Genomic DNA, 14,349 nt, shown 5'->3' with positions numbered 1-14,349 from the left:
TTTAAATGTTAAGGTTACAAAACTGAAAAATTGAAAGTTGGAAAGTGCCAAAGGTAAGATATCCTTTGTGACATTAATTGCACATATGCATTATGATCTTGTTTCTAAAAAATAGAAACCAAATTCTAATTTGGTCATTCTAATTTATTAGAATTTACAATCACTTAAATTTATAAATTTAATTTATGAATGTATTAATAAATTTAATTTATTCCAAATATATACATTATTCTAAATTTACATAATTGTTCTAAATTTTTATTTATTCTAAATTCTTTTTATTGTGCATTTAAAAAAACATCATACAACCCCAGTACTATTCAGTGGATGGGATGGGTGATGCTCAGGGTTTGAATCAGGACAGTATAATGGTTGGCACGTGCTTTGCTTACTGCAGAAATTGGAAGGCATATAGGGACTTAAATAGGAGATTGGAGTAAAGGGTCTCTGAAGTTTTGGAGGTATTAGTACTATGCGCCCCACTTTTTTCACTGCAGAAGTAGTGAGTTCATTGCTGTAAAGAGTCAATTGGGCTGAACTATGAACGTCTACAGTATTTAAAAAATAATAATAAAAAAATCAAGCTTTTGCTACATTGAGCTTGATTCCTTTGATTGATGGTTGTTTGACAATTTCAATCATTTTCTGCCTCAAGTTTGGATGTATGAAATGATTGTATTAGTTCAAGCTTAATACACAAGTATGTTGCACGATGATAAACTATTTTTTTCTGAAAAGCTTAGATGCTGATGTGAATGTTCTTGATGAGGACAAAACACATAGGAAATGAATAATTCTGTTAAGATAGTATTTAACTAATATGTAACTAGTAAGATTAGGAAAACACAATAAATCAATATGAGAAAGCTGAATGGTAGTTTACTCAATGAATGCTATCCCTCCTGTGTGCTAAATGAGGTAGGAAAATATAGTATATATGGCCTCACATATGCAGACTTCATCATAATTTCATCTTTTATTTAGTCTTAATTTTGGCATTTCTTTTGTATCCTCTTTTTTGAGGGGGCAAAGGAGGGCTGAGGGTTGGTTTTCTTGTTGTTTGTTTGTTTTTTGATTCTCAATGCAGAATTAGGACACATTGCAGTCTTCAAAGAATTTATATTTTTAACAGTTCTGTGAAGTAGGGAGAGAGTACTAGATGTGTAAATTAAAGCCTTACAGCCTCAAGCTTACATGGTAAATGGTGAATAAAAGAGAAGAGAGATATGTGCCTCAGAGGATGACTCTGATCCCAACTGGATAGTATTAAGGTTACTGTTAGGGTGTCAGAAGTTAGGGGAATGTTTCACTGTCCTCTCAATTATATCTGCAATTATATTGGGATGTAACTACTACCCTCTGGATCTACGGAGGAACAGTGTTGCTGAGTACCACTTCAGATACTTAACCCTAAAATATACATTCTTAAAATAACTAAAAAGCCTTTGTTTCACCCCTAAAATAATTAATGTTTTTCCTGGAAGTACTGCTGGACTGAAAGTCTGGTTTCTTTGTAGATGAAGGTATCTCATGTTGAAACCATTGCACTCTGTATGGCTACTGAGAAGTGTGGCTTCCTGTCTTTATAAAGCTCAAACGTGCTATGAAAATACTTAAGGTATTAATTGATTTGAAGACTCCAGTTGAGGTGTGAGTCATATCCTTTTACTCAGTGGCAATGGTTATTGGCCAGTGCAGCAAGAAAGGCCTCCTAGCGTGACGTGTTAGGGCACGGTGCCAGTCTGTCACAGCTGCAAAGCGTCCAGACAGAACTTGGCTCATATCCAGTCACTTCAGAGCACGCATGAAGCAAACGTGCAGATGCCTGTATGAAGCTGTGTACAGTAAATACACTCAGTTACTCATTCACAGTAGTCCTGCAGATCTCATTCTGCAAATTCCTAACTTTCTCTTCTCTTTGGACTGCGGAGTCCACTGAGGAATTCCCTCGGCAATCAGGTGACGTGCTCAGGATTATGTACACTACCTCTGAAGCACAATACGCTGACCGTGAATTGAACCATGACTTCCTTCAGTCTAGACTAAAGGTGCAGTTAAGCAACTCCAAATGATTGACTTAGGAATCTTAGTTACTTTAACAAAATTGGATGTGATTTCATGTGATTTGTGTCACACTTGTGTACTGTGTCACGCAAAGTTCCAGAGTATTTGGACTGGTTATTGCGGGGGGGGGGAGGAGGGGGAGATCGTAGCATATTTGGAGACCATATGAGGATGAAATACCAAATAATAATAATAAAAAAAATCTGTATACAAAAATGTATACAGATTTTAAAATGCAGAAATATATTTTGTTATAAGCATAGATTGAGAACTTCGTAGGGTTACATGGAGTAGGACAGGCAATTAAGGATACAGGATAGCAGAATCCTAATGGGGAATTCCGTTGGTTACCAAGACTATATAATGCGGAAGAGACGTGGGTGTTCCTTTGTCTGTATTACCAATAAAGCTGTCAGCACAATTGTTGGATGCCTTGAGCTACCAAACAAGAAGACCTGAAGGACTTCTTCCCCTCTAGATGGTGAAGGGCCAAGAGGGGAAGATGTATGAGGAGCAGCTGAGGTCACTTGTCCTGTTCAGCCTGGAGAAGAGGAGGCTGAGGGGAGACCTCATGGAGGCCTACAGCTTCTTCACGAGGGGGAGCGGAGGGGCAGGTGCCGATCTGTTCTCTTTAGTGCCCAGTGACAGGACCTGAGGGAATGGTGTCAGGCTCCAACAGGGGAGGTTCAGGCTGGCTGTCAGGAAGAGGTTCTTCACCAAGAGGATGGTTGTGCACTGGAACAGGCTCCCCAGGGACGTGGTCACAGCACCAAGCCTCTTGGAGTTTAAGAAGCGTTTGGACTGTGCTCTTAGTTATATGGTCTGGATTGTTGGGCAGAGCTGTGTGGTGCCGGGGGTTGGACTCAATGATCCTTATGGGTCCCATCCAACTCGGGATATTCTATGATTCTGAGTGCCTAGAACTGAAACATTAGGTGAAGGTGAACTGAGCCTGAGAACTGGGGAACTGGTTGCAGTGACACAGAAGGGAAAACGAAGAAAATTTATTCCTTGGAGTCTTGAGAATTGGGTGTTCAGGGCTGATGGATGAATGCTACTGAATCTGTTAGTGGTAGACTGAATTGTGTTATGGAGATTTCTTTGGCCTAGCCTTTTGTGGATGCTGAGTAATTAGAAAAGAAAGGGGGCACTCTGAAGACATTTTCCTAAATGGAAATTAGGCAAAAAAGACAATTTCCTAAATCACCTTTGTGATTGGCTGAATGTTCAAAACTTGTGAATATTGAGATTTTTTTTGTAAGTGGCTCAGTACAAAGATAAAAATTAGATTTTATTTTTGTCTCTTAATATTGGCTTGAGGGGAGGCCATGTACGAGTGTGAACATGACAGTTCAGATGCAGCAAAGGGCATTTCAGTTGGGGTGGATGTTTAAAAAATAAGTCAGTATTCATCTGGGCCAAAGAAACAATCTACTTTTGGGACATTGGAAAAAAAAAGTAAAAAATATTTTTGCCAGTACTGATAATGATGAAAAGAGTTCAAGGTGTCAGGTCAGATGTTAGGGTACTCTTTGCAAGGAATTTATAGACGAGCTGGAAAAGACAGATGAACTTTCCATGAGGCTATGGATTTGAGGGGTAGCAGTAACAACAAAAAAATGAGACAAGCAGAATCTCTTCTGTCACCTTTAGATTACATCGAATGTGAAACAGCAATGTTCTGAATGCAGGGATGAGAATCTAGGTTTAATAGTTGTTTGGAAAATCGTTCACTGGACTGTTGAGAGGAAGTGGAGAACCCTAATTTAAGGAAAGAAAAAATTGTCCTGATGAGGCAACTAAAAATTCTCTACCTAGTCATCAAGGACGGAGTGCTGATGACTGTGATTTCAGAATCTATTGAAGCTGCTCTAAGTTAACGGTACTGTTGTATAAGGTGTCCTAATGCTTGGCTGCATTTTTCAGTCTCCTACCTTGTACTGTTCATATAACTACACTGACATAACAGCAGCAGCTGTGCAGTGCCCAGACTGATCTTTCTTTGAGTACTCATAAGTTCTTATCTCTGTGGTGGTTTTTGTTTGTTTACTTTTTAAATTAAAAAAAAAAAAAAAGCTATGCTTTTTGTGTTAGGTGCTTAACACTGAATGTAATCAATTACCATTTCAGTGAGGTAGCATCTTGAAAATAGGCATCAAGCTCAAGTGTCTAGATTACACTTCCTAGGAATTATGTGTTTGTATTTGATGAATTTTGTTTCTGAAATATCAAGGAATTAATTGAAATGCCAGCAAGATCAGCTATTTCACTGTCATTCATTTTAGTGGAAATCTGCAGGTTAGTATGCTTATCCTCCAACCTGAAACTGTTTCTCAAGTTTCCCCAAGATGCCAAAAGTCCCATCTGTTCTCTTCCCAGTTGCCAAAATCTCTAGTTTCCCTATTGGCAATTGTAACGATTTGTGTTTCTTTGCCAAAACTGTCTTTGGCATGATAAAAACTGAAATTGGGAGAAATTTAAGATACAGGCACATCAATATCAAAATAATACTGCTGTAGTTATTGTATTTCTAACTTTATATACATGTGTGTTTGCTAAAGATTATACGTCTGTCATTTAAATTTCACATGCTTTTGAATTTATAATTTGCTGCAGAATTGAGATACCATTATAGTTTTTATTTCCAGCTTTTTGCAGAGTGTACCAGGCTCTGAATATATTTGAAACAAAAATGGGCAACCGCTCAGATTTTTTTTTTCATTGATCTGTTGGTATATTTTAATCCCAGTTCTATGTATGACCACTGTTTAGGAAGAATGTTTTACAATGAATAACTTCACTTTTATTTAACAGAGGCTCAAACTTGGGAAAAAAGAAGCAACACATTTGTCACATACCGGGATGTGGCAAAGTATATGGGAAGACTTCGCATTTGAGAGCTCATCTCCGCTGGCACTCTGGAGAGCGTCCATTTGTTTGTACTTGGATGTTCTGTGGCAAAAGGTTCACTCGCAGCGATGAGCTTCAGCGACACCGAAGAACACACACAGGTTTTCAATTTTTGATTCCGGTGCCTTTTACTAGAGTGACATGGGGAGGGCTTGGATAAATAACTTTGGAAAACATCTTTGTATTAGGTTGATTTTACTGTTTTGTGGCTTTTCTAAAATCAGCTAATATTTAAAGGTATATGTATGTTTTAGTTCCTTCAGTAGATCTGAAAAGGACAAAATGCAACCTTTCTGAGTCAAAACTGACATTAAAATTAATATTTAAATTAGCTTAATCAGAAAACTTTGATTCAAGTTCAGTGATGAGTTTGATTTGTTTGAACCAGATTAGAACTGTTTTTAAACATCTTAACTTTAATAATTTTCTCCCTTTTTATAAAAGCAAAAAAGAAAAAAGAAAAATGGAGGGCTAGATGTCCAAGGGATTAGATGTCATTCACAAAATCAAGGAAGAGCATTTGATGGTGCATCATTCTACATCTTCTAGTTTTGTGGTTAGACTACTTGTTAGAGATACTGGAACCCGAAGTTCACATTTCTCCTTTTGTCTAATACAAGGAATAGAAATTAGTTTAGCTCTTCATCTTTTTAAGAAGAGGTTTGTTTCAAGTCTGTTGTCTGTATTACTGTTTTCCTACAAACGGAACCCATGATAATATTCTAGAATGTTCAAACTACAGCATGCTTACCTTTAAAATTAGATTGTTTGAAAAACCCAATGACAGTAGATAATTTGTGCTTCTGCATATGCATTGCTTAGAAAACTGCAGTGTCTATGAAAATTATTTCATCTTCTGTATGCAGTGGTGTGCTTTTGTTCGACATGTTGGATGGTTGAATCTAATTGGGAATGTTATGGTCTGTCTGGCTGGACAGCCAGATGTTTTTTTGGTTTGTTTAAAAATTAAAAAGAAGACTGGTTAAATGATCCAGCTCAGAGGGAATGGTTAATGGTTCCTAGCCATAAATGAAAAGTCCTTCACTTGGGATGAAATAAACCATTGCATCAATGCAGGTGAAGTGCTGACTGGTTGGGAAGTATCTCTGCTGAAAAGGATCTAGAGAAGTCTTGATAAACAATGTGATCCAGCAGCCAAGGTGGACAGGGCTGTGTCAACAGAAGCACAGATGCTAGATTTAGGGGAGTGTTTATGACCTTTTCAGTACTGGTTAGACTGCATCTAGAATATTTCAGCCCCCAGCATAAGAAAGACATTAATCAACAGGATTGAGTTCAGCAGAGGGCAACCAAGATGACTGGGAAGCAGGGAGCTGTAGGAACTGAGCTTGTTCAGCTAGGCAAAGAGTAATGGCAGGGAGTGGGCAATTCAAGTGCAGCTTTGTAGAACCTGCAAGGACAACATTAAGAAGAAAAAGCCAGACATTTCATGGTGGTGTGTTGGTGTGAGGACAAGAGGCAGCAGACACAAGTTTAAACGATATGTTCAGACCAGATGCAAAGAAAAATATTTCCATTGTGAGGACTGCTAGGCATTGGAGCAGGATGCCCAGAGAGCTTGTGCAGTCTTCATCCTTACAGGCTTTCAAGACCAGGCTGGATAAATTTCTGAGCAACCTGGACGGACCTCATTGCTGACCCTGTTCTGAGAGATCAGTCTAGAGACCTCCAGAGTTCCCTTCCAACCTGAATTGCCCTATGGTCCTGTCTGTCAGTCTCAAGTGGGATTCTGCAGTTCATGTTATCTTTCCTGTCCATTGTTCTGCAGGGTTTGTACTCCTCTGAGAAGTTACTTATTGGTAATAACTGCAGCTGAGCATATTAGATTGTGATATTCTTTATCTTGCCTGAAAGATTTCCCTAAGCTCAGTGAGAGACAGAAAAATAATTTGGTTCTTTTAAATGATTTGTATGAATATCTAGAAATTTAAATGACAATTTAAGTTTATCATCTTGGATAGCGGTTTTCTTAAGATGCTGTTAGAATTCTGACTCTTAGAAGCACTCAGTTTTTGGTGTATATGTGATTTTTTTCTAATGTTCTTGAAAACATTTTTTTCTTATCTTATATGACAGGTGAGAAGAAATTCGTCTGTCCAGAATGTTCAAAACGCTTTATGAGAAGTGACCACCTTGCCAAACACATTAAAACACATCAGAATAAAAAAGGCATTCACTCCAGCAGTACAGTGCTGGCATCAGTAGAAGCAACGCCTGATGATACTTTGATTACTGCAGGAGGAACAACACTTATCCTTGCAAATATTCAACAAGGTTCTGTTTCAGGAATAGGAACTGTTAATACATCTGGCACCAGCAATCAAGATATTCTTACCAACACTGAAATACCTTTACAGCTTGTCACAGTTTCGGGAAACGAGACAATGGAGTAAATATTACACAAGATACCTATTAATTGTGGTTATTTTTATACAGTAGTGAGAAGAATATTGTTCCTAAGTTCTTAGATATCTTTTTATTGATGTGCAAAAATTTTTGGATTGACAGTAACTTGGTTATACATGACACTGAAATGCCTTACTTTGTATGATATTCCATAGTATATTAAAATGGTAAAATTGCATGGGTTTTGTAGGTACTTTTGGAATCTAGAAGAGATGAAATTTTACCAAGTTATATTAAAAAAAAAGAATTTAACGATGGAAATGGTAGTCTAACCAAATGCATCAATCCTGTGTGGTTTAGTGTAAAAAAAAATGAGAACATGTTGGTATTTATCTATTGTAAGATAAAGAAGTTGATGGGTGAAAAGAAATCATGTTATGATAAAAGAAATTTTGTAATTTTCTTGATGACTGGAATTTTTATTATGCATAACTGACAAATCAAGTTTCCAAGCAAATGTTACATAGTGTAGGCTTTACTTAGCTCATCAACTTGTCATTTTGAAGCTAATTATTTTAATTAGGTTAACTATGTACAATATTTTAAGCATTACTCTTGTAAGATTTTGAAAACTACATTTTAACATGGAACTCTAGGGATAGTCACCTTTTAAATCCTATTGAAAAGCCATGTTTAAGATTTAATTTGCCAAAATGATGTCTTGTTAATATTCTTTCAATAACCAAGGTGGGCAATATAACCAATGTTTAAAAAACTTAAAATGTTAAAAAAAATAAATAAAAAAAAAAATAAATATGTATAGGTTGAGGCATTTGGGTGGTAAGGCAAATGTTATAGTGAAGTATATCCCTTCTCTTGAACATTGGAGGACCAAAAATAAGGTGTATTGCGTCGCAGCAGTGATTTTTATCAAATCTTTTTTCCAAAAACATCTGTCTGCCAGGGCCTTAAAAGCCATCATGTAAATTACCAGTAAAATATAACATATGCAAATACAACAGAAAAATCACTTCCATATTGACAGTACTCCCAAACATATGGATATAGTCATAGTGAACTAGGGGTTTTATGAGGTTTTTATTTGTTTGTTGTTTAGTTTTTGGTTAGTCAATCTGCATTTAAATATCAGCCATCTTTCCTTTTTTGCTTCTTCCCTTAAAAATTGTATGTATCCAGTACATTTAACTGATAAACATATATGTTTTTTATTATGCTGAATTTTCTTTTTATTTTTTAATTACTGTTTATATTTTCAATTATAGAAAAATGTACAAAATGAAGTTATATAGCCAGTCTGTAAGTGCTATACCGTTTTCCAAAAATGTACAACAATAATTACTGCAGTTCACCTATTTACAAACATTTGGAAATCTGTTCATTTGTTATTCTTAAAACCACCTCAAATTTAAAGGCTACCTTATTGTACGTTTAAAGTGTATTATAACAGTGTGGTAGTTAATAAAACACTATTTTTTTTTTCTTTTGACTTGAGTTTACTGTAATTCTTGTTAACTAATAAGGCGTAATTTCATAATATATATTAATTGCCTGAGATGCTTTCTTATTTTTCTTTAGATGCTGGGAAACATAAATAGTGTTTCCTTTCCTTGTGGGCACAGAGACGGTGAGATAGCACCTCTTTCTCCCTCCATTCCAAAATCTCTGTATGCCCAGGCATGCATGTACTATACTGTGGAGGTGCTGTAGTAATGTTTTTAACCTTACGCTGAGTAAAGCGTGAAGAAAACATAGGCCCTATCCTATTGAATATGAGAATAAAATTGCATTTAAATCCCCCTACACTTAAATGCCATAATACACACAGACTTGACAGTGAACTGTGTCTAAAAATTATAATAGCCTTTTGCTTAAAGCATAGGAAGAAATAATAAGGACAAGGGGGGGAAAAATGAGTTCAGAAGACGGAGGTGAAAATTTGAGATGGTATAAGAAGGGCCAGTGAGAACTGAGATCAGAGACGCTAATGGTTGCATTTGGTACTAAAATGAAATTGAAAAGTTTGTATTTGTGATAAAAGAAGCCTAAAGTCTTGGAGTATCAAACAGCTAGAAGACAGACCACGATAATTTAAGATAAACTGGGTAGGGCTCAGCTTAGAAGAGAGAGAACTGGAAGAAGTCATGAAAAGAAGATTTTCTGCATTTGCAGTTAAATGGAAGAAAAAATTAATGCAAATCTTTCAAGATTCAGAGAAACAGGAATCGACAGGTACAAAGAAAAGGGAGTTAATTCACCATCAGTTTAATCTATTTAATAAAAGAGAGTGCAATTGGTTGGGAGGGCTAAAAGGCAGCAGCTTAAGAGAAAAGGAAGTTCTGCTTAAACTTGAACCATTCCATGGATGCTGTCAATATTTTAACATAATCTGAATCCACCTCATTTTGACAGGTGAATGGGTTTGATTTCCAATAGCTGTTTTAGTTCACAGAGCATTTTAGTGTGATTTACATGCATTCTAATCTCTCCCTTTATTTGTAGCTGTATTAGTGCTTTACTTAAGACGGAGGGAAGAGGGTTAATTTCTTAATGACACTGCTATTCAATGCAGAATTTTTATGGAATTAAACTTTCACTGATGTACCTCCATAGATTAAAGTGTTTCAGTGCCAAGGGTTTTGATGCCTCCTTACTGCAAACCATGTTTCGTTTCTCAGAACTTTCAATACTCAGTATATCAACAGGTTAATATAATTGATGTTTAGTTGGCAAAATTTTTAAAGGATATTTTCTTCGGAAATGTCAGAAGGTGTAAGTTTTGGAAGAAAGTAAGTGGAAATGTGTAGGTAAGAGTTTGATGGAAAGCCTACAGTCTAAGGGCTGTCTGTCTAATGGCTCACAGCCATGGTGTTTGTATTTGAGAATGCTACTGCATGTGTTCACATGTTGCACGGTAATGATTTTTTGAAAGATCTCTGCTCACCCCTAGCACAAAGGTTCACTAGCTTTGGTATAAAAATTTTGGTGTATTCTAAGATTGTTGCCATATTATGGCTTTCTTCTGTGTCTGCATTAGGCAGTCATATGATACCAAGACTAAGTTGTGCACTCTATAGAAGGCTTTCAGAGCTTATCTGTGAATCACAGTTCTTCATGGGTTCCTGGTGATGCTTGCTTAGTGTGTGTCTTGCTGCTTATTTGTGCAATCTTTATCATTTTTCATACTTATTTTCATATGAGGCTTTCTTACTTGAATTCGTTCTTGGTATGGTAGCCTTTAGATCATTGGATGATTTGTCTCTCTTGCAGCTTAGTGTAATCAGTAATTAAGGAGACCTTAAAACTGGTTCTGCAAGCAAGCATGAGCTTGAGAGGACCATGTTTTCAATTTCAACACTCAGGGTACTTATTTTCAGTAAGTACAAGGCTGGGATGTACATTTGCTGTAATCTAAATTCCTGGTCTCATTCCTGACTGAACTCATGGTTTGATTCTTGCAAGTTACAAACTAGTACCAGTTCTTGCAGAGGAGAAGAGCTTTTCTTCATTACTGCTTACTAAACCAAGGGGCAACGTGATTGTAAGGAGAATGATGCAATCACAGAAACACTTGTGAAGAGCAAGATTTCTGGTTTCAAAATGCAGATTTTCCTCTGGGAAGGGACTTTGCTGAGCTCTTTCAGCTTGTCTGAACAAGAAATAACAGGCTTTGGTTTGAGGTATTTTCAGATTCTGGAATCAGTAACATAAACCTTCCCAATGGCTTCAGGAAAGCTCTGATATGTTCTCTAACAAGTTGTTCAGGGTGTCAGGGAATGAGGTGAAGGGACCTAATAGTCAGTCACCTGTCAAATGGTTCTTCGTTTCTTTACGAACTAATGAGTGTAAGGCTCTCTTTCCTCCAGCTTTTTACCACCACCAGAAGCGCAGTGTGCACTGCAGAACAGGGCAGAAGAGACTGACGTGGCTGACCATGATCTTATATAGCAGACGATATTTTTTTATAAAAAGACCACCTCATTATGATGCTCCAGAATTGCTGTTCATTATTACTATTCTTGCACATCTTTCCTATAATCCATGTCTGTAGGTTGTCTGCTAGCATCTTAGTCAGATGTGTAAGTGCTTTATGCATCCTCAAGAATTGCTCCAAATGGGATCAGTAATTAATCACAAAAATTTGTGACCACACCTTCCTGATAGTAAACAGTGGTCTGTGGAAGCCTTCCAACTCTCTAGTCCAGCTATAATGATCCTTTCCAATTCCCGAGATGGCCAGGAGGCCAGGAAAAAAATAAGTAAAAACACCTTGAATGTTTTCAATGACTACCCCCCGCCCCAATAGTCCAAAAATGTAAGCTGTCCCTTTGCTTAGAACTGTGCTGTACGATTTTTTGGATAGTGTCTCAGCCTTTGTGCTTGGAAAATAAGTACTTATAGAATGCATATGTAATTTATTTTTTAGGTACAAAATATATAATGTATGTACATTTTACACACATTTCTCTTTGCATATATGTGGGGCAGCAGGTAAAATGTTATTTGAAGATTTTTTGTTTTCACCCAGAAACCAGAAATATCCTTGCCAGTGAAAACCTATTAGCACCTCCTGTGTTAAGAAATGACAGTATGGTAGAGGTTTGTAGGGAAATTCACTGTGATTCTGCACATGTGTTCACCCCAGGGTGAGACATCATGATGTTTCTGGTAAGATGGTTCTAAGTTTGCTGGATAAGTTGATTCCTTATTTCTATTTTCTCTGTCTAGGCCCCTGCATGAGTCATTAACAGTACGTAGGGGAGATAGCTGAATACAAAAACAAACAAAACTATTGCTTTCATGCACTGTGGGTGTTTTTCTTTCTTTCTTTCTTTCTTTCTTTCTTTCTTTCTTTCTTTCTTTCTTTCTTTCTTTCTTTTTCTTTTTCTTTTTCTTTTTTCTTTTCTTTTCTTTTCTTTTCTTTTCTTTTCTTTTCTTTTCTTTTCTTTTCTTTTCTTTTCTTTTCTTTTCTTTTCTTTTCTTTCTTTTCTTTCTCTCTTTCTTTTCTTTCTTTTCTTTCTTTCTCTCTTTTCTTTCTTTTCTTTTCTTTCTTTTCTTTCTCTCTCATATATATATTCTATCAACCATTCTTTTTTTCCCCAGTACTAGAGTATGGTTCTAGTGCTGTGAATGGTGGTAATGGAAGGTTTATCAGTGAAAACTACAGCTTCTGAAAGGTAAGAAGCCATTTCTTGTATTGTTAGTGTGGCCATGATCTGCTCTGGGGCCTTCCTCCAGTCCTTCCACTCCTCCAAGTTTCTACAGTTTATGGGTCACATTGTTCATCTCTATCAAAAGTGTTCAGCACAAGCGGATTTGACATGGTCTGTATCTCTTACTGTGTAAGCCTTGGATCCCAGCTGGGACCTCTGCCTTATATAAATAAGCATTTATTGTTTTACTGTGGCTGGAGCAGGGCTAATAGCGTGGCTATTACAGCACTAAATTTGTGCGTAAATTTGTATAAAGCTTTCCTATATTCATGATGCTTTCATAGCAGGCCTTACTTCCTTTTGATTCTTCACACCTTTGTGTACTGTTCTTCCCCTGCTTGCTAGGCTGAGGTCTAGACATTGATATGCGTTATTGGTTGAGGACTTATAAAGCTTTTATCCAGCAATATGCAATACTGATGGCTATTTACGATGGAAATAAACATATATGCATTAATGACTCAACTGTAGACTGTTACTTGAGCGGTATCTTGGCTGAATCCTGTCATTTCATTTTATATGTAGAGATACCAGGGTTTAGGAACTGGATTAGAAATTAAGCACCAGATAGAGGATTAGTCCTGTGGCAAAATTTGTTCACCTCTTTACCAGCATGTCTCTTTTTTGCATATTGCCTTTACGTATTGCCTGAGAGAAGGTTATTTCTCAGCTCCCCTTGGCCCCCGTTAGCCGTGTCTGCCTGCTGTGGTCAGAGTTGGTTTCCACACAAGAAGGCTGCAGTTGGCCTGTGATGGCGGTGCGGGCTGCAGTACCTCAGAGCGGGCAAGCTTCCTGCCCCCAGACTCATGGCTCCCCAGCCACAGGTCTGCTATGCCTGCCTCCATGGGTGCGTGCACACATGCAGAGCACATATCTAGGCTTTTTATTTATTCTGGAGATGAACCCACCACACACCGCTCCTCCAGCAGCCGCCTCAGGGCAGCCTGGGTCCTGCTGCCATGGCTGGGTGAGGCCTCCCTGTGGTGGGGACCTCACAAACCTGCTGGGAGGGCATTATGCCCCCCGTTCACCATCCCCTACATCTTCCCAAGGCACACAAGCTCTGTGTAGAATGGTATGTAGAAATGAGAAACAGCAAGCAGGCCCTGCAGGGCCTGAGGGCAGTGGGGGTTAGGGTGGGCTGTGGGTTGGGATGGGAGCACGTGGTGTCCAGCTTCGTTTTGAGGTAATGTTTCAGCTCTGCTGGTGAGGAGTGCTACAAATGTGAACACCGTCACACGCAGGCCAATGCCATGCATGTATGTTATTAGCTGAAATCCAAGGGGAAAAAAAAAGCCCATAATTTTGTGGTGATTCATGCCAAAGCTGCTTTCTGAGATAACAGGATTTAGTAGTGATTTTGCTGTGTAAACTCATAGATGTTTTTACTAAATATGTGTCCTAAATGCATAATTATTAAACAGCTTGAAATGCTTCCTGAGGAGCTACTCAGGTATTTTCTGTAAATAACACACCTTTTAAAATTATATGAATATTTAGTTGTGCCATTACTTCTCTCACACTTCCTTTAAAAAAGAAAGAAAAGCATAATCTCACCCCAAGTGGGATCCCAAATCAATTAAAATAGTACAATTTTCAGTTGTGCTAATTAGATTTTTAAAATGTCCAATTAGATACTTACTCATCTGAGCTTCAGAACAGGTGTGTTTTCTAGCTTCCTCTGAAGTCTCTCAGAGCAAGTAGTAGGTAGCTGTGAGAAATATTTCCAGTGCGGGAAGACGGCAGATCTGGTGTATTTTACGGTTTTAACTCTGTG

The 14,349-nt window shown here is 37.6% G+C and overlaps 1 protein-coding gene across 2 annotated transcripts in view; it reads left to right on the top strand.

The window, feature by feature from the left end:
- SP3 (Sp3 transcription factor) overlaps nt 1-8,848 on the top strand; it is a 35,826-nt gene extending 26,978 nt beyond the window's left edge. For both annotated transcript variants that reach the window (XM_038181777.2, XM_038181776.2), the window contains 2 exons: nt 4,879-5,075; nt 7,072-8,848. In XM_038181777.2, the coding sequence (XP_038037705.1) occupies nt 4,879-5,075; nt 7,072-7,388 (514 nt within the window). In that variant the 3' untranslated portion in view covers nt 7,389-8,848. The remainder of the gene's footprint in view (nt 1-4,878; nt 5,076-7,071) is intronic.
- Nucleotides 8,849-14,349: the final 5,501 nt, after the last annotated feature.

The sequence above is a fragment of the Anas platyrhynchos genome, chromosome 7, assembly GCF_047663525.1.
Source record: "Anas platyrhynchos isolate ZD024472 breed Pekin duck chromosome 7, IASCAAS_PekinDuck_T2T, whole genome shotgun sequence".
Taxonomy (NCBI): domain Eukaryota; kingdom Metazoa; phylum Chordata; class Aves; order Anseriformes; family Anatidae; genus Anas; species Anas platyrhynchos.
The sequence above is the reverse complement of the archived record's forward strand: the minus strand, read 5'-3'. Positions and strand labels throughout refer to the sequence as shown.